Source organism: Cottoperca gobio, chromosome 24, assembly GCF_900634415.1.
Source record: "Cottoperca gobio chromosome 24, fCotGob3.1, whole genome shotgun sequence".
Taxonomy (NCBI): domain Eukaryota; kingdom Metazoa; phylum Chordata; class Actinopteri; order Perciformes; family Bovichtidae; genus Cottoperca; species Cottoperca gobio.
The window spans coordinates 1,794,411-1,814,838 of NC_041378.1; the positions used below are offsets into that span (position 1 = coordinate 1,794,411).

Below are 20,428 nucleotides of genomic sequence, written 5' to 3' on the forward strand. Positions count from 1 at the left end.
CAATGGGTTTAATGGAGGTATTTTATGGAAACCAAAACAATAAGCTGAAAGATGCTAAAAAGCTGAACAGAGCAGTTGGTGATTACAAACAAACCCTTTGAAATTGCACACTCATCTGACCCACTGTTGATGTAAACAGTCAAAATCAAGTACAAACATTATTTAACATAATCACAAGACAAAGTCACGTGATAAAGGCTTTAAAATGAGATCTTATCCCAGGGTTAGCAGTTTCCTGCATTGTTCTAAAAATGTGGGCTAACAATTCTGCGTAGGATCAGTAATTATATCTGAGACAAAACCCACAAAGTTACACAAAACTTAATTAAAGCGTGACTATGTCCATATAATGCTCATCAGTTTAACAAGGAAAACAGCTGTTTGCCACCATCCTCTCTCTGCTTCTACATTTATTATGTCATATTGCTCTGGTTGAAACTGCTGGGTTACTGTACAAGGCAATTATTTGAGAAACACAAACAAGACAACAAAAAAAATACAATTTGAGCTTCAAAATAAGATGTTTTTAAATGTTTCATGACAGTAAAACAGCTCCTTAGCCAGCATTACACATCAACATTTTCTAAACAGCTGCCGGGGCATCAGTGCCTATAGCATGACGAATACATGTTGACCGATCAATCACCGCTGTTGGTCTGTAACAGAAGCTGTATTGCTTGTATTAAAGACCTCCACTGTGTTTAACAGCAGAAATTCAGGCAAGCAGACGGGTGTGAACCCTCACAGCAATGAACATTAATAAACAATGTCAGTTGTTTCCGTAATCACATTTTTGACAGGCAATGTATTGAACAAGAGGCAGTGAAACGCAATCACACGTCAATAGTCAAAACTAATATATATATATATATATATTAAGTAAAACTATACACATACATAAAGGTAGATGGAGTGGGGAGTGTGTTATCTACATTACAATGTAACCTGAACAAAGCCCTATTTCAGTTCTGTTTCGGTTGGTTATTAAGGAAGACGTTATCCAACTATGGGAGCTCTTCTAAAATGTAGATGGGGGTGACTAAAGAAGGCTTATAGAAACATCAGTGGGTCACCCTGGGAAATTAGGTATTTCAGGTTATTACCATCAAATAAAAAGTTTGAGAAAAAAAAAGGAGTTTTGCAAGACAAACAACTCAAAAGTGCAACATCAGGACACACATGAAACAACACACACACACACACACACACACACACCACAGCACTGATAGCTTCATTTAAAAACAAACCTCCAAAAAAAACAAAAAAACACACACACACACACACACACACACAAAAGACAGCTCAAACCTGACAGATCCAAGAGTGAGGAAGTGTTTAAATTAATTTAACATACAAACAGATAGTCACCAAATCCAGCACTGTACTTCAGCTAGAAGAGCCAAGCTGCAACCTTTATTTCTGTGTACTCGAGTCAAATAAAGTGCCAGCAGCAGCTGCTCGTGTATCTGCTGTATACAAACGTTCTTCCTTGCAGCCCTAGTGCATACATCATTTGGTCCAAACCACTCAGCCCCAATTTTCGCAACCTAATTGATTTGCCCAATCATTTGTGCTAAGCTATTCAAGTGCTTAAATACTAAATTAAGACACAGAACTCGACCTAAGTTTATTTTTAGTGAGGATTTTCTTGAGGTATGAATTTGAATTATCAAAAAGTCTCACCGGATAAGGACCACAGATTTTGTTTTCGGGTGTGAAAGCCTGTCAACAAATACTCAACAGTGATTACTTAATATGCAAATGCATAATTGGATTAAGTGCAAATTGCATATAAATGCCACAGAATGCATTAGCTCCACAGCTTTGGCAAACATTTGAAGAATTGAATTCTAAACTTTTAAAAATATGTGACTGCTACTCTGTTAGCTTGATGGTATGAAAAGTGAGTAGAGTCGCTTTTAAGACAGTTTCTTAAAAAAATAGCTTGTTTAAGGATAAAATCCATCTCTTTTGGAAATATTAACTCGTAAAATTCAGATAGCAACCCCCCCCCCCCCCCACACACACACACTGGTCTCATGCTCTTTGGTGGTACAGTATAACCACATTTCAGTGTGTGCCTCGTCTTTGGAGAAGTAAAGATTCCACTTTGATGATTTCGAAGGAGAAAACTTGAGTCTTAGTCGCTAAAAAGTACCTTCACAAAAATGTATGAGCCAGTGGATGTAACACCTACCCTTCTGTTTCAGAACTGGGAAGACTGGAGCCTTAAACGCTGCTGCTACAGATATACCAGTCTCTAATGTTGCACTTATGACAGAAGGACCATGGGTAATGACAATGAGACGATCGCCTTTAGCAGCGCTGTAGCATTGCAGTCTGGATGATGAAGGCTGTGCAAAATGGCATTCTGAGGTGAGGTTTCCCTTCCTCTCAACACTTTCCAATGAAGGGGGCGAGGGGCAGGCTATTAAAGGTGGGACTGTGAGGAAGATGAGGAGGAGGAAGAGGGCTGGGAGGGCAGCAGGCTGTGCGTGCGTGAAGGTCGCTGGGGTCGAGGCTGCGGGGAAGTAGACCCAGAGCCAGAGGAGTCCAGGCCGGGGCTGCCTTCATTCACATCCGTGTCCAGCTGGGCCGGACACTCGAAGTGAACACAGTGGAACACCTGAAGAGAGAGCAGAGCAAACACTCAGCAGGAGAAACCCCTTTGAGTCCACTGGTGGTTGAAAGTTGATCTGCTTTAACAACAGCGCTGATAATCCAGCTGGATTATTAATTCAGTTTAAATATCCAGAATGTAGAAAGGAGCCGCGAACACACGTTAACACAGATGTAGAGCAGACCGGTCCGCTGTCACTCTGGTTGGTGCTCACAGCAGAAAGGATCCACTCCAATCACAGAAAGCGTAACATATATGTGTCATTTCACTGGTGAAGAAACGTTTTATATTGCTGGTGAACGAGTAGCCGGTTTGTTCGCACTTCATTTGACGAGTTAACAGTTTATCAAACCGCAAATGAGACAATAATTAGCAAGCGAGCGCACCTCGTGATCCCTCCGCCTCACAGAGACCAGTTCCCCGGGAGGACAGCGGTCGGATCACATTCAACAGTATGACCAACAACGTTTTAAAAAGAGTAATTGAAACAACGCATCATCGGAGCCCACCCTCAGTGAAAAACATATGATTCTGTGTTTCTTATGACATGAATGAAGAAGCCTGATGACCGTCTGTGTCTTCACCTCATTAGCAGTGTTGTGAGTTCCAACAATACGGATGAAGGAAGCCGGCTGCTTATCAAACTTCAACGTCTGCCATGATCTGTGAGAGAGGGCGGCGACAAACACATCACAACTAAAATATGAAACGTTGTGATGTCGGTTTACAACATTCAGGTGTGTTATGTTACATTGTCCTGGTTATTGTACATTTCTGTTCCACAGTGGAGACTTAGTTAACAGTAGCTGGAAGATAAACATGTGCATCGCCACCACGACTCCACATACAGCGTCACTTATTCAAGATGTCTTCTTTATACGTTTGACACCACAGGAAAAAGTAAAGGAGGAGACAGAAGAGGAGGTGGGAGCCTCACCGACATGCGACCCTGGTGCGGTCGACCACCTTCGTCCACTGCTGCTGGTTGGAAGAGACTTCAATGTAATAACTGTAGGAGCGCTCGTCACAGTCCCACAGCAGCAGCCTGGACATTGACAGGAAGTGAAGGAACAATAAAACACTAGCGTTCAGAATCACTGTGCACAAGATTGTGATGCTATTTCTGACCGTAGACTAAAATGACTGATTATAACAGAGAGTCTTTGTCTAATGAAATGCTGCATTCAAGGACATCCAAAGTCCACATGCTTTAGGGAAAAGACAAATTCAACATTCCTTTCACCAAAAATCACTATTTTCAACTCCAGCTGGAGAAATTAAATGATTGAAATGATTGATTATGGTAAATACAACTGCAATATGAGCTTGGTGATGGACAACAACAGATCATTACTTAACCATCAGTTTCAACATCTACCTCAAGGATCCAACAGTGTAGGGCTGAGCCAGCTGGATGACGATGGCTCCGGAGCCCAGCTGATGGCAGGTGTAGCCCGAGTCCCAGTCGTAGTTGCGCGTGTCGCCGTTGAGCAAGGCATTTCTGCTACGGCTCACACCCTCGATGACACTGGCACACGATGTAATGGTGGCTACGTTCTCACTGGGCACTGCAGACATGAGGCAACACACTTGTTTTGCTATGACCTGCACTTGTTTAACAGAGAACGGGCTTCAATTCCTAAATCCGACATGACAAGCGAGCCAGAGTTACGCACGTTACACACGTTACGCACGTTACACACGTTACACACGTTACACATTATGTAGTGAAGACCCAATTTTTGTTTCCGTCTCTGCAACTCACCCAAAAGTCCAGTATCCAGCGTAAATGAGCGGTTGGTGAACATGCATTCAAAAGCAACGAGGTGGAAGACCTTGTTGACGGTGTTGTGTGTTCCCACAATGCGAACGTACCTGAGACACAAAAAGCAGGATTAATGACGACACTATTGTATTACAGGAGTAACGAATACACTGGTAACTGATGGTGCACTGGCTGGTTGTGTTGGTATGATGGTGCAGCACCATTATACATTCTTTAGTGCACGTTTCATATCTTCTGACATCCGTTTGTTTGTTTACACACTCTTATGTCAAACCAGGCATGTTTCAAATCTGGAGCGTCTCCAACTTCACCTTGATTTGTGTAACAAGGTGAAAACAAAGCTTTTTAAACTCAGGAAGTGCTGAAATAATCCAAATCCACTGCAGGCAGCCACCTCACAACTCACTGTAATGGCCACGCACAACAGGTTATCACAAGTTATGGCAAAGAGAATAGACGGGTCCTTTGTGTTTGGCGAAGATTACAGTGATTAGCTTCGACTCATCCGGCCACGAACATCTCAAGGCTGGCAAGATGGCAGAACACCAAAAGGAGGTTGGGAGGACATGCCTCTCGTATTTATGAGCCCTGGTTTACAGGCAGGGTGAACATGCATCAAATGCTCAACACTTTTCCCACGACAGCTTGTGCAATAACCGGACTAAGACACAAACGTTTACCTGCAAACTCGTGGTGTGAAGAAGAGATTCTGCCAAGAGCGGCAGAGATACTTCGAATGGTCCACAACACGCACCCAGTCCAGCTCGTCCATAGACACCTCGATGTAGTACGAGTAGGACCTTAAATAATCAAGTGTGGTCGGTATAGTGAGGTTCATTAAAAAGAAAAAACTGTATTACACGTTTAAGACTCACCAGAAGAACCACATGTTCCAAATACAAGAACATCATGTGACACGAGCAGGAAATAAACAGCATTGAAACCCTGCGATGATAGTTTGTAGCTTCCTTTTGTTTCAGCAGGGGGAGACAAACCTGCCTTACCGGCTGTCTCTGTCCCACAGCAGCAGGCGCATGTGGTTGATGATGGACGACTGGCCCAGTTTGATCTGGATCCCGGCCCGGCAGTCGTCCTCGATGGGATGTCTGGAGAAGCCGTGGTCCAGGTCGTAGTTCTGGGTGTCTCCGTCCAGCAGCGCCGACTTCAGCTCCCCTTTCACCACCTGAGCTCCGTACTTCATGGTGGCGATGTTCTCCTCAGGGACTGAAACCAATACACAGATCATATATCAAACTAATATACTAAACCATATATATATATATATATATATATATAAAATACTTGATTGGATGTTTGATGCGATTCATTATAGTAATGACAGTAAGCAGATGGAGCGGTAACAGCACTGACTGAGCATGCCGCGGTAGTTAAGGTCCATGTTGCGGCTCTCGGAGCGGGTCTTGATAGCATCCAGCAGGTCATCTGGGCTCAGCAGGCACGACGGTCGAACCACGTTCAACATCTCTGTCAGAGTCATGAGCGGCAGCCGCACTGCTGACATCACTTCCTGGGTGTCGGCCCCCTCTTCGTGCTGCCGGCACCAACGACTCAAGGCCTGGAAGATCTCCTTCTCACTGGCAGCAAACGAATCCCGCCTGACCACAGTCAGCAGAGCCGTCTGCAAACAGGTACTTTATTTAATTAAGTCAAAAATACCAAACATGTCGTGATGAGTGTGTTTGTGTTCCTGCATTTTACTGTAAATAAAATGCTTTGGGTATGTTTAACATATTTCTTTAGGCTCTGAAAGAATTGTCGTAAAAATATCTTTAACTGGGTGTGCAAAGTTTAACAGTCTGTTTCTGTGTCATTAGCTTAGCTAACATTTGCTGTGTCCAAACTGCTGTGGCCGAGCCTGCGTTTAAGGCTGATCTCTGTCACACTGTATAGTAGAACTCACTTACCTGCCACTACAGGTGTTTCAGATTTATGTTACACCAAACGCACACATGAGATATCAACTGCCCAGATCAATCTAATATTCCAAAGCAAATTCCACAATGTGTAGAGAAATGAAGGCTCCCCAGATGTAAGAATGAAGCACATGTTATACTGATTACAACTCTTCATCCACCCTTCTGTAATCAGCAGCCTCTTACCTTGGAGAGCAAGAGGAAGCTGTCCGAATTCAACACTTCCGGTGCGTGTCTGTCCAGAAAGGCACAACAGGCAGCGCTGAGCGCGCTCAGAGAGTACAGACTGGCCACATCAAAAACCAGACAGACGTTGTTGATGTGCAGGATGGTGCGGAGGAACTCAGAGGTGGAATCCTCCAGTGGCTGGAGGCCGTAGCGGTGAGCCAGACCCAGGAACTCCAGCAGCACCTCTTCCCGGGCCGAGCTGAGGCTGGCCCGGCCAGTGTACAGGTAGTGTAGCAGCATCGAGAAGGCTTCTGTCCGCGTCTCCTCTAAACACACCTCCGCCTGGGGCTGGGACTCCTTCATCCCACCGTACAGCAGGGCCCTGAAGGAGGCAGAAGAAGCAAAAAGCTCAAGTGTTACTATTTCCATCCAGAGGTCATACATCTTCTGCAACTTTCCACAGTGTTACACTTTGGGAGTCTTAACCAGCTACCAGCAGTGTCAAACAGATGGCAAAGCATTCTGACAAGCATACTGAATAACAAAAAGTGACAATGCATCAAGATTGTGTCAATCACATACATATGTAGTGTTAAATGCTCCTTGTGTACACAAAACACAAATATTTGTTGTCGGTTACACCACTAAATGTGAATCGTTTCCCTTGTGTGTCAAAACGTAGAAATACGCAGCACACATGACCAAAACACAACCAAGCACAACTTGAAAGAATGCAAGTGCACCTTAGATTGTGCCATCTACATTGTAATAAGGGAATCAAACATGTTCTCAATCTAAAGTCCAGACATATACTGTCATATAACAAGAGGAAACCACTTTACAACTAGTGGAACTAGGAAATGTCGGGCATTTGTGTGTATAAAAATAATACAAATAATGTTGTTAAAATAAAATTGTTTCAACTCTAGTTTGAATATGTGGATTTCTAGATTGTCAAGATGTGTTTGTAATGCTGACTTTAGCAAATGATGTGCATGCTTGACAGAAGTCCACAAGTGGCAGAAACTATGAGACATTTGCACTTACCTGAAGTAGTGACAGCGAGCTGCCAGGATGACCCGGTGCGCCGGGAACCGCTTCCCCTCCACGATGAAGGTAACATCGCTGTACTCCTCGCCGAGCACCAGGGCTCCCAGCTGCTCCGACAACAGGTGGATGTGGTCGATCTCCGACACGGAGGCCAGGGGACGCAGAGGGTGGCTGTTACTCATGGTCGACAGCTGCCAGAGTCACATCTGACACAGAAGTAAACATGTCCAACTAAATCCAGGCATTTGGCGAAAACCAGAGGCACAGCCGAGGTGTTTGCTCACAGCACATAACATTAGCTAGCTTAATGCTAACAAGAATGCCATAACGGCAGACGTAAACACATGAAGTAAGCTAACATTAAGTCACAAAACCCAATAGTTGTCCGTGTCTGTTGTTCATATTTCAGCGAAAAAACGCAATTAGCAGGTTAAATATAACGATAACTAGCTGAGATGTTGAGCTTTCTTGTTTACAGCCGCTGCCGTCGCGGACATCTGACACCCGAACAAACGTTAGCTAGCTTAGCTAACAGATCACTAACGTTTCCTTTTCTCTGTTCGTTCTTGCGTTTTAAACTTACCGAGCAGCTCACAGTCACTCCTATCTTTAAATAAAGAGGATCAAACAATTACAGTCGTGGAAGTTTTTCCACTGTGCTACAAAAATCCAGCACTAAATTCACAATTCTTCCAACATCACACCAACAGAAACCAATTATGGGTCAACGTACGGGTACTTCCGGTTCGATAAACAGTTTTCAAAATAAAAGTCCCCTAATTATCTCTTTCAGCGGTCTTTCATTGTGCAATTGCAAACAGATTTCAGTAGTGGAAAATAACGCAACTACTGTACTACAAGTACTACTCTGAAGTACTTGTATAGTACTTGCTATTTATTTATTTTTTACTTATAATGATCATATAAAATACAATGCATCGTTACACAGTAATTAAAAACACCTAACCATGTGCAAAACACGTATTTAGCTCCAACATAACATTTCTGCTTACCTGTTAATGCATCAGTAAAATAAGTAGTTACCTTAGTAAAACGTTTTTACTTGTAATTAAATTAATACTTTTACTGATACACACATCAACTCTGATCTGCAAAACCTTTTTCACTGATAGGTGGCACTACAGCAGCACAATGTATTTTACTGACTCTTGGACATTAAAGTCAATTAGGATGATAATAACAAAAACATTTTACTCCATCTGACTTTAACCATCATGCATCTATGTTTCTATGTCCTCTGTTGTTCTCACATTTTTAAGAGTCTCTAAACCTGTTGCTTCTTAAGTAGAAATACACAATCTACTTCCTGTGATTAGTCACTTCCTCATAGTGACTTTCATCCCTTTTATTCATTCTTCCTCTTAAGTGCACAACTCCCTTTTTACTAACTTCTTTACAGTGATATGATTTAAAGTTTCTTTTGGATTTCCTCATTCAGTTGTTTAATAAGTCATTGTGCTTTGATGCCAGGGTATTCAAAGCCAACTGAGAAAATACATAAATGGTAAAATTGTTGCATATCAAACAATTGCAGACGGAACTACACAGAAGAAATGATAAAAAAAGAAAAACAACACGAGAAATTCAGTAAAATTGCTCAATCTTGATAATTTATTGCATATTGAATAATTAAAGGCAATACATGTAATTGAAACACAAATCTAGCAATATACTATAAACTAAACAAATGCATCACAGAGCAAAACGAGCATGACAGTAAGTTCAAACAAAATGTGTCTTATATTATGTTAATTCAAATGTAAGCAGTTACACATAAACATGTTTAGTCATTACTTCCCCTTTTTCTTTTACATTGCAGCAACCTACACACACACCCTTCTGAAAAGGAAGCTTTTTACAAAAATCCATCCTGAAAATGATCCTAAAAGAATATCAGCGGAGATTAGCAAAGGTCTGATGATTATTAGTTTAGCTGATGGTAGCGTAGAGACTGCTGGGATCGTGGGAAGAAGCTTTCACGCTCATGTAAGTCACTGCATCACCTTCATCGTCATCAGTTTTACTCCGAACCTGGAAGGAAACAGCACAATATAAATGACACAACAGGACATGACATGGCGTAACACAATCACACACTATGACAATGTAAAAGAAACGGTATCCAACAGTAACACAAACCAACATCAGCACCCTTTACAGCACATATCAGAACACAACAACACAAAGCATAAAGGTGTTTTCTTATGTATTCACTAACACCACGAGAATAACCAATCAGACAGCTGACCTGGGCTTTGCTGTCGGTCTTCTTGGTGTAGCTGACGGAGGCGTAGGAAACTCCATCTTCAGGATCCGCCTGCACAGAGGAGACAACATAGTGATCAGTAACATTCTCTTATACAGTAAATATTAGTTTCTTTGGTGGTGATTTGAGTGGATTTTGGTTTTACACACGTTCTCTTCTGGTGTTGCATCATCTAACTTCCCCTTTTTATCTGTATTGCACAGTCTCACCCCCTCAAGACTGCAGTGAGAATGTTTGCAGTGTAACTTTGTGATCTCACCTGGTCCTGACTGATCTCTGTAGCTGCAGCGTTTGAGGTCAGCCCCTGGAGAAAAAGTGTGTTACAGCTCAACGTATGCAATGCATCCGTGTAGCTTTCAGGTACAGGTGGTGTGATGGGAGTCAACGCATCTTCAAATCTACAGCTTTCTACATTTGACTTGAGATGCAATCAAAGACAACCGCCATAAATACTCTATATGAGGCTAATAAAGTTCAGTTATTGTTGACACTGTGTCAGAGAGGATCTCATTAAACTGTTTATGTCAGAGGTTTCACTTCCTGGACCGTAGATGCTGCAACCACTTGGTTTTATTATAACTCAGTCAGTAGTGGTGATCTCATCGCATCTTTTCTCAGCTACAGAATCAGAATGCAAAGTGAAGAACACTTTTTAAACTCACATCATGGTCATCCTTCTGTGTTTTCTGCCCTGAAGAGACAAAAAGGAGCGTTGACTTTAGTTTCCAAAGTTTAAATCCAAGTTGTATTAAAATGTCTTATGTACTGTATTTCCTCACCTTTAGTTCTCTTCCATCTGATGAAAGCCACGGTGATTATTAAGAGTGCTACTAAAAGCAAAGGCACAGCGATGTACAGCAAAACATCTGGAAAGAAAAAGACTTCTGTTAAAACTCCTGTAGCTCAAAGAGGAGAAGTTACATGTAGAAAGTTTTAACAAAATAAAAGTAAAAAACTGCATCCAAATAAACCTCATCTGCGAATAGTTTGACAAACTTACGAGTTCTTCCTCCACAAAAACATAAAGATACAGATGTTGAGTCACTACTTTGTTGTTTTAGTGAAGCGTTGATTCCTGAAGTTGTTAAAGTGTTTACCTGTTGTTGGTCCTGTTGTTGTTGTTGTTGTTGTTGGTTGTGTGTCCTCACCTGAACAGATGAACACAAACTGTTCCATAAACTGTCTTCTCTGTACCATCTGTTGTGATGTAATATTAAAACTTCAAGTGCATAAAATAAACAAATGTTTTATGTAATTGTTCTCGTCAGTTTGAAGTGACTTTAGACATTTCAACATGTTCTCACCTGAGGACTGAGGGCTGAAGATCTGCACTCCCTTATCATTAATGAAACTCACAGCACATGTAAGTAAACGTTGTGTGTAACTAAAACGAGAAGTCAGAACAGTCACAGAGGCAGAGCAGAGAGACTGTGACGTCTTTATATCTGAGTGTTCCACATCTCGACCTTCAAACAGCCACTTCACTGTGTGTCTACAGAAGTCATATATGGACACAGAGCAGTCTAATGTCACCTGATCATTGTTGTGATGTTCAGTGACTGAAGATGGAGATATTGTGAGAGAAAGACAACAAGAGTAACAATTAATTATTGTAATGTTTCAGTAAATTGTTCTAACAGACAGAAAACATTAAGATGTAAATACTCACAGGTAACAACAGACAGGAGAACAGAGTTTAGATTTGATCCAAACTGCTGACAATCATAACGACCAGCATCCTGAACTGTGACCTTCTTTATACGCAGAGAACATTTCTCTGTAACACTCAGTCTGTCTGTGTTTTCAACACTCTGCCCACGTTCAACCAGAGGTACTGTTGCTCTGCCTAATGAGCCCCTGAAGGTCCAGACAGTACCGTCACAGTTACTCTGATCATCCATCACATCGTTACAAGGCAGAGTGCCTTCACCTCCATCTCTCACAGAGTGATAGAGGAACTTCTGTCCGGTTGCTGCTGCTGAGAAGGAAAATATGACTTCATGACAACAGTTTGCATATTTCATCGCTGCCTTCACCTCCATGGAAAACAAACACACTACTAAGGTCTATAAAGGTAAAAAACTAACATTCTTCATATTAATAAATGAGCTTTATTAAAGTTTCATGTTATAGAAATACTCACCTATAAACAGAAGCAGCAGAATCAGAAACAAAGACGTTTTAATGCATCTGAACTCCATCGTGTCTCTTCTTCTTGTGAGTCTCAAGAATATTTGCTGCAAGAGAAATGTCGTTTCTACTTCCTGTAATTAGTAAAGTGTCACTTCCTCATAGTGACCATCAGCTTCTTTTCTCTCGTCAATAAGAGTCTAAACAGAGACTCCGTGTAGATGGGCGTCGTTTCACTTCCTGTTAGATGGCTAAAATTACTTTTGTATAAAATAAAAACAGATATAGACACATTGAAGTATCTGACAGCAAGTTAATCAATGAAAACCATGTACTGTACCTCCTGTATGGGGATTTTAAATGTTTGTGATGAACTGACGGATGAAGTTTCCTTTGTGAGAAGATTCTCCTTCAGATAAAGTCCTTAAAAAGCCTCTTGATCAGCTGGAAGATGACGGCACAAAGCTGAAAACTGTTTTTCTGAGGAACTCATGAAAAGTTGACTTTTTAGAGACACGTGGTTCAAACAGGACGGAGACACAAACATGATGATGTTATAGAATATGATGCATTGTGTACAGTACACTACAAACAGGATGGAAAGGAAGGAACAGTAGCTCAACATTAATATACAACAGTAAAATGCAACATTCACAATAATGTGAAACATCATGTATAATATACACTGACAGGGAACAATTTGCTGCAATATAAATACTTTTAGTACATTTTGCTGATAATTATAAGCCCGAAACTCCGACTCCCTCTTATAGTTTCGGGCTTCCGGTGGAATCACAATGCATGCTGGGGTGGCAAGCCTAGAAAAGTGAGCACCAACTCTACAAGGGCCGCCATATTGGATTTCTTCTCTACGTGTTTACATTGTATTTATCTTATTCTTCAAGCGTGTTGTAAACAAACCTACTGCTCTACAAGTGAGTTCTGAACTCCTTTCTTATGATGAGCTTCAGATGTGGAAAGTCGAAGCTTTGGAAGTATTTTGTCGCAAGCGGAATTTAAAGGTTTCAGGAACAGAACTGGAGCTTATTGCCCGGGTGTTTGCTGTTTCAGGGTGTTTGCTGTTTCAGGGTGTTGAGGAGCAACCAACAGCTAACGAAAGACTTTCAATCACAGACAAAGAAAAGACGAAGCTTTTAGTTATGCCGAGTGGCGTTTCAGTGCCTGATCCCTTGACATTGCAGGATGGCCGGGTCAATGAAAACAACAGCCTGACTTCTTGGCCGCAGATATACCTCAGAGATATAACATTATGTTTAATGTCTGACCCCCCAGGGAACCATGTCGAGTTTCATAAACCAACTTTAAACGAATACAAAGAAGGCAAAGCATTTAGACTGTTTGACTCTGGCTGGTTGAAACAAATATATTTCAGTCCTCTCGCAGATTCTGATTCTAATGTTCTCATTCAATGAAAGTTTCCCATAAGTCACATTCAAGAAAACTGGCGATATCATAAGTGCTTATTGCAGTTGTGTTGCAGGGTAAGCTATTATACATATATACCTAACTTGTGTTTGTTAATTATTCTAAAACTCAAGATATAGAAAGTACCTTTGTCAACATATAAATCAGGTAGATAGACTACACACCCCAGGTCCAGTTCAGGATCAGGGAATTCATTTGTTGGTTTCCTTGCATGAAATGAAGATCTCTTGGGCTCCCAAGACTTCCCATTGTAATCCTGTCTCTTTACAGCTTTGGTCCATGCTAGCCTTCTGTCTTTGTTCTTTAGTGCTGTTGGAAGTGGAAATAGTTTGAACGGGGGCTTGCAGTCGCAATGTTTGCAATCGTGAAGCTCACAGTGAGACTCTGCCCATTTCTTTATCTTTCTCCCACTGTTTGAACATCCTTTCACCACACAATGTGTCCAAACCCCAGAACTAGAAGAGCGATGATCACACACTAAAAACTAGCCAAATACAATGTAAACACGTAGAGGAGAAATCCAATATGGCGGCCCTTGTAGAGTTGGTGCTCACTTTTCTAGGCTTGCCACCCCAGCATGCATTGCGATTCCACCGGAAGCCCGAAACTCCGGTTCCGTCTTACTATTACTTAAGTAAAGGATCTGAATACTTCTTACACCCCTGGTAATTACTTCTCCTCTTCACCTTATGCTACAGTTAACATACAGCGCCCCCTTTTGGACTGAAATGTGTTTTACAGCAATAAAAAAGGTTATAAATGTAAAATGACTGAAACGACATGAACTGTAACAACACAGGAGGAGGAGGAGGAGGAGGAGGAGGAGGAGGAGGAGGAGGAAACATCATCTTCAGGATCAGCCTGCACACAGAACAACACAACAGCTGCTCAGTCACATGTGGACTTCATCGTCTTCTATTCTGCTGTCGTCCAGCTGCATCATCACACTCAGTGTCTCACGGAGCTTTATTTTGAAAAACTAAAGCAGGAACACAAACTGACTACTTGTCTGTCTGGTTGAATGAAGGTTTGGTAACATTGATGATATTAATAAATGAGCTTTTTAAAGGTTTCTGTTATTCATATAAATGTTACCTGTAAACTGAAGCAGCAGAATAAGAAATAAAGACATTTTAATGGTGATTCTCTGCCTCTCTCTTCTTCTGTCTCTTGTTCTAATGAGCTGTTTCTCAGATAAGCTTTAGTGCAGAGATGCTGCATCCACTTCCTGTGATGAGTATGATGTCAAAGTGACTTTTCACCATTTTAGATTTTGTTTTACTGGCGCGAGACATTTTGATTTGAGGTTGTTGTTCTGAGAGCTGAGGAGGAAGTGTTTCGTGAAATCCAGTCACTTTTAAAAGGGGAAAATGAATTCACAGTAAAAATATCACAACACAAACCACAACATTAAGAAATCCCAGCAGCGACTGAACTTCCTAAGAAGGCTGAGAAAATGTGGCAACGTCTACAGATGTACAGTTGAGAGCGTCCTCACCAGTGTCATCACAGTCTGGTTTGGAAACTGCACTGCCCGGGACAGAAAGGCCCTCCAGCGTGGGATACAACCTGCACAGTACATCGCAGGAGCAGCCTTCCCCTCACTACAGGACATCTACACCACCAGGGTCACCAGGAGAGCCCACAACATCATCAGGGACAGCACACACCCCCGGCACAGACTCTTCACTCTCCTCCATCAGGCCGGCGCTACAGGAGTCTGAACTCCAGGACCACGAGACTAACAAACAGTTTCTACCCGCAGGCCATCAGGCTGGTGAACATGCTCCCCCCCCCCCCGACTGATTGAACTGTGAACACAACACATTACTGAACTATGCATGGTGCACTTTGTTGCTTTAAATGGTGCAACATTTCACAGTATCAACACTGTGAACCTATGTGCAATACTTTCTACCTCGTTATTTATTTATATATATATATATATCTTTTGGCTGCCGGTGGATTAGAAAAGTACGTTTTTCATTGTACGGTTTAACTGTCTGTCTAACTGACAATAAATATCTTGAAGCTTTAAATTCAGTGGCATTTAAATTGTAATATTAAGTCTTCAGTGGTGATTACGTTTCATAGAAAGATGTTAAGTTTCTCATTAGGATCATTATTTGCTTCCATATCACTGATTAAAGTCACGTTTATAAATCAGTATAAGTGTCAACAGTCTGAATCTTAATTTGACCAAATAAAATTATTTACACGAGAAGAAACTGAATAAGATTCTTTGTTGTCTAAAGTTTTGCAGATTTTTTTTTAGTTGCATTCATACAATTACAATATAATCCAATCAAAGGGAATTCAGAAATGTAACTACAATAAAAGATTTCTTTCTCTTTAAAATCAATATGTATATCCACCTTTTATTATAAAAGACAGGACACATGAATCTGTTACAACACGTGAGAGTTTAACATTTATTTCCAGCAGATTATATCATCAGTTATAATAAAGACAGCACTGTTACTGACTCCATTAAGAAGCACAAACCAGCAACTCCACATCAAGTGAAGTCAAATGAGTCGTTCTGCACACAGAGTGTTGAAGTGAAGTCATGATAAGCAACTTAAAGAACTCAAAGTCCATCAGAAACATCTGCAGGCCGGACTTCATGTTGATGTCGACCTCACAAAGATGGTGGAAGTCGTGCCAAGATTGATCAAAAGTCATGCAGCAAAAGAAGAAGAAACGTTCTTAGATGTACAGCAAGCTTCTTAAAATCAGATGAAAGCACAGATTTACTTCCTGCATTAGAGAATTGGTTTAACGCAGCACAAACTTTGTCTTTAAAACACCGCTGAGAAGAAGTGTTGAGCAGCAGAGGGCTCGTTTCTCTGCTGAGTGGATGTCGTGTGGAAGTTGATCAGGAGAGTCTGACATGAGGTTCTCCGAGGTTTTCATATTTCACTGTGTCGTCACGTCCTTCCCCGTCATGTTGCACCTGTGAAAACAAATAAACACTTAACTGTTAAAGCTGACTCATCAGAGCCCCAGATGTTTCACTGTTGAGCTTCTTACTGAGTTTAACACAGTGAGACATTCACAGTCCCTTTAAATGATCATAGTTTTCAGCACTTTTCTTGATTTGTGACTCACAGTGTGCTCATCAGGTGGTCTCTGGTTCCCTGGAAGATAAAGCACAGAGGAACATTTCAGCTCTGCTCTTACAGGATGAGATCAATGTGAACAAGTGCTGGTCTACATGTTCTCACCTCGGGCTCTGAGGAGGAGAACAGTAATGACGGTCAGGAGGAGGAGTTCAGCCGCACGCATCAGCAACATGACGTAGTCCAGAACAGACCCACCTGCACCACAGAGTCGTTAGCAGCCACAGGTGCATCATGACGCAGGAAACATATTAAACATTATATCTGTGTTAGCATGCTGCCGTTAGCATTTAGCTCTAAGTACCACTGTGGCTGAGCACAGCCTCACAGAGCTGCTAGCATGGCTGTCGACTCTGAGCCTCATTGATGTGAATGTGAAATACTTTGGCTTCTTATCTGAAGAGGAAGTTGTTTTGGTGAAGCGTTGATTCCTGAAGTTGTTAAAGTGTTTACCTGTTGTTGGTCCTGTTGTTGTTGTTGTTGGTCCTGTTGTTGTTGGTCCTGTTGTTGTTGTTGTTGGTCCTGTTGTTGTTGGTCCTGTTGTTGTTGTTGTTGTTGTTGGTTGTGTGTCCTCACCTGAACAGATGAACACAAACTGTTCCATAAACTGTCTTCTCTGTACCATCTGTTGTGATGTAATATTAAAACTTCAAGTGCATAAAATAAACAAATGTTTTATGTAATTGTTCTCGTCAGTTTGAAGTGACTTTAGACATTTCAACATGTTCTCACCTGAGGACTGAGGGCTGAAGATCTGCACTCCCTTATCATTAATCAAACTCACAGCACATGTAAGTAAACGTTGTGTGTAACTAAAACGAGAAGTCAGAACAGTCATAGAGGCAGAGCAGGGAGACTGTGACGTCTTTATATCTGAGTGTTCCACATCTCGACCTTCAAACAGCCACTTCACTGTGTGTCTACAGAAGTCAATATGGACACAGAGCAGTCTAATGTCACCTGATCATTGTTGTGATGTTCAGTGACTGAAGATGGAGATATTGTGAGAGAAAGACAACAAGAGTAACAATTAATTATTGTAATGTTTCAGTAAATTGTTCTAACAGACAGAAAACATTAAGATGTAAATACTCACAGGTAACAACAGACAGGAGAACAGTGTTTGGATCTGATCCAAACTGCTGACAATCATAACGACCAGCATCCTGAACTGTGACCTTCTTTATACGCAGAGAACATTTCTCTGTAACACTCAGTCTGTCTGTGTTTTCAACACTCTGCCCACGTTCAACCAGAGGTACTGTTGCTCTGCCTAATGAGCCCCTGAAGGTCCAGACAGTACCGTCACAGTTACTCTGATCATCCATCACATCGTTACAAGGCAGAGTGCCTTCACCTCCATCTCTCACAGAGTGATAGAGGACCTTCTGTCCGGTTGCTGCTGCTGAGAAGGAAAATATGACTTCATGACAACAGTTTGCATATTTCATCGCTGCCTTCACCTCCATGGAAAACAAACACACTACTAAGGTCTATAAAGGTAAAAAACTAACATTCTTCATATTAATAAATGAGCTTTATTAAAGTTTCATGTTATAGAAATACTCACCTATAAACAGAAGCAGCAGAATCAGAAACAAAGACGTTTTAATGCATCTGAACTCCATCGTGTCTCTTCTTCTTGTGAGTCTCAAGAATATTTGCTGCAAGAGAAATGTGGTTTCTACTTCCTGTAATTAGTAAAGTGTCACTTCCTCATAGTGACCATCAGCTTCTTTTCTCTCGTCAATAAGAGTCTAAACAGAGACTCCGTGTAGATGGGCGTCGTTTCACTTCCTGTTAGATGGCTAAAATTACTTTTGTATAAAATAAAAACAGATATAGACACATTGAAGTATCTGACAGCAAGTTAATCAATGAAAACCATGTACTGTACCTCCTGTATGGGGATTTTAAATGTTTGTGATGAACTGACGGATGAAGTTTCCTTTGTGAGAAGATTCTCCTTCAGATAAAGTCCTTAAAAAGCCTCTTGATCAGCTGGAAGATGACGGCACAAAGCTGAAAACTGTTTTTCTGAGGAACTCATGAAAAGTTGACTTTTTAGAGACACGTGGTTCAAACAGGACGGAGACACAAACATGATGATGTTATAGAATATGATGCATTGTGTACAGTACACTACAAACAGGATGGAAAGGAAGGAACAGTAGCTCAACATTAATATACAACAGTAAAATGCAACATTCACAATAATGTGAAACATCATGTATAATATACACTGACAGGGAACAATTTGCTGCAATATAAATACTTTTAGTACATTTTGCTGATAATTATAAGCCCGAAACTCCGACTCCCTCTTATAGTTTCGGGCTTCCGGTGGAATCACAATGCATGCTGGGGTGGCAAGCCTAGAAAAGTGAGCACCAACTCTACAAGGGCCGCCATATTGGATTTCTTCTCTACGTGTTTACATTGTATTTATCTTATTCTTCAAGCGTGTTGTAAACAAACCTACTGCTCTACAATGAGTTCTGAACTCCTTTCTTATGATGAGCTTCAGATGTGGAAAGTCGAAGCTTTGGAAGTATTTTGTCGCAAGCGGAATTTAAAGGTTTCAGGAACAGAACTGGAGCTTATTGCCCGGGTGTTTGCTGTTTCAGGGTGTTGAGGAGCAACCAACAGCTAACGAAAGACTTTCAATCACAGACAAAGAAAAGACGAAGCTTTTAGTTATGCCGAGTGGCGTTTCAGTGCCTGATCCCTTGACATTGCAGGATGGCCGGGTCAATGAAAACAACAGCCTGACTTCTTGGCCGCAGATATACCTCAGAGATATAACATTATGTTTAATGTCTGACCCCCCAGGGAACCATGTCGAGTTTCATAAACCAACTTTAAACGAATACAAAGAAGGCAAAGCATTTAGACTGTTTGACTCTGGCTGGTTGAAACAAATATATTTCAGTCCTCTCACAGATTCTGATTCTAATGTTCTCATTCAATGAAAGTTTCCCATAAGTCACATTCAAGAAAACTGGCGATATCATAAGTGCTTATTGCAGTTGTGTTGCAGGGTAAGCTATTATACATATATACCTAACTTGTGTTTGTTAATTATTCTAAAACTCAATATATAGAAAGTACCTTTGTCAACATATAAATCAGGTAGATAGACTACACACCCCAGGTCCAGTTCAGGATCAGGGAATTCATTTGTTGGTTTCCTTGCATGAAATGAAGATCTCTTGGGCTCCCAAGACTTCCCATTGTAATCCTGTCTCTTTACAGCTTTGGTCCATGCTAGCCTTCTGTCTTTGTTCTTTAGTGCTGTTGGAAGTGGAAATAGTTTGAACGGGGGCTTGCAGTCGCAATGTTTGCAATCGTGAAGCTCACAGTGAGACTCTGCCCATTTCTTTATCTTTCTCCCACTGTTTGAACATCCTTTCACCACACAATGTGTCCAAACCCCAGAACTAGAAGAGCGATGATCACACACTAAAAACTAGCCAAATACAATGTAAACACGTAGAGGAGAAATCCAATATGGCGGCCCTTGTAGAGTTGGTGCTCACTTTTCTAGGCTTGCCACCCCAGCATGCATTGCGATTCCACCGGAAGCCCGAAACTCCGGTTCCGTCTTACTATTACTTAAGTAAAGGATCTGAATACTTCTTACACCCCTGGTAATTACTTCTCCTCTTCACCTTATGCTACAGTTAACATACAGCGCCCCCTTTTGGACTGAAATGTGTTTTACAGCAATAAAAAAGGTTATAAATGTAAAATGACTGAAACGACATGAACTGTAACAACACAGGAGGAGGAGGAGGAGGAGGAGGAGGAAACATCATCTTCAGGATCAGCCTGCACACAGAACAACACAACAGCTGCTCAGTCACATGTGGACTTCATCGTCTT

The 20,428-nt window shown here is 41.4% G+C and overlaps 2 protein-coding genes and 1 long non-coding RNA gene across 3 annotated transcripts; all 3 read right to left on the minus strand.

The window, feature by feature from the left end:
- Positions 1 to 395: 395 nt before the first annotated feature.
- btbd9 (BTB (POZ) domain containing 9) lies at positions 396 to 8,295 on the minus strand. Its single transcript, XM_029425511.1, has 11 exons — positions 8,142 to 8,295; positions 7,556 to 7,764; positions 6,527 to 6,890; positions 5,778 to 6,045; positions 5,411 to 5,630; positions 5,087 to 5,206; positions 4,386 to 4,495; positions 3,999 to 4,188; positions 3,558 to 3,665; positions 3,205 to 3,283; positions 396 to 2,626 (listed from the first exon to the last, which is right to left on the minus strand). Exons 2-11 carry the CDS (start codon positions 7,738 to 7,740, stop codon positions 2,432 to 2,434), a joined length of 1,839 nt encoding a protein of 612 aa, XP_029281371.1. The 5' UTR covers positions 7,741 to 7,764; positions 8,142 to 8,295; the 3' UTR covers positions 396 to 2,431.
- Positions 8,296 to 9,162: 867 nt separating this feature from the next.
- Positions 9,163 to 18,177, minus strand: LOC115028789 (uncharacterized). Its single transcript, XM_029462622.1, has 9 exons — positions 18,114 to 18,177; positions 17,640 to 17,948; positions 11,150 to 11,404; positions 10,943 to 10,993; positions 10,625 to 10,711; positions 10,508 to 10,536; positions 10,105 to 10,149; positions 9,828 to 9,896; positions 9,163 to 9,610 (listed from the first exon to the last, which is right to left on the minus strand). The coding sequence occupies exons 1-9, from the start codon at positions 18,169 to 18,171 to the stop codon at positions 9,509 to 9,511; spliced, it is 1,005 nt and encodes a 334-aa protein (XP_029318482.1). The 5' UTR covers positions 18,172 to 18,177; the 3' UTR covers positions 9,163 to 9,508.
- On the minus strand, positions 15,826 to 17,059 carry LOC115028791 (uncharacterized). The gene is made up of 4 exons (XR_003834588.1): positions 16,997 to 17,059; positions 16,649 to 16,741; positions 16,533 to 16,561; positions 15,826 to 16,377 (listed from the first exon to the last, which is right to left on the minus strand). It is a non-coding gene; the product is annotated as an uncharacterized LOC115028791 (long non-coding RNA).
- Positions 18,178 to 20,428: the final 2,251 nt, after the last annotated feature.

Excerpts from the sequence above, each read along its gene's own strand:
- btbd9 (XM_029425511.1), bottom strand. The coding sequence starts at position 7,740 with ATGAGTAACAGCCACCCTCTGCGTCCCCTGGCCTCCGTGTCGGAGATC. Across the intron at positions 5,207-5,410 it reads CTGTGGGACAGAGACAGCCG|GTCCTACTCGTACTACATCG; the intron begins GTAAGGCAGGTT and ends TGATTATTTAAG. Across the intron at positions 3,666-3,998 it reads TACACTGTTGGATCCTTGAG|GCTGCTGCTGTGGGACTGTG; the intron begins GTAGATGTTGAA and ends GTCAATGTCCAG.
- LOC115028789 (XM_029462622.1), bottom strand. The coding sequence starts at position 18,171 with ATGGAGTTCAGATGCATTAAAACGTCTTTGTTTCTGATTCTGCTGCTT. Across the intron at positions 17,949-18,113 it reads TCTGCTGCTTCTGTTTATAG|CAGCAGCAACCGGACAGAAG; the intron begins GTGAGTATTTCT and ends TTTCCTTCTCAG. Across the intron at positions 10,994-11,149 it reads CTTCAGCCCTCAGTCCTCAG|GTGAGGACACACAACCAACA; the intron begins GTGAGAACATGT and ends TCATCTGTTCAG.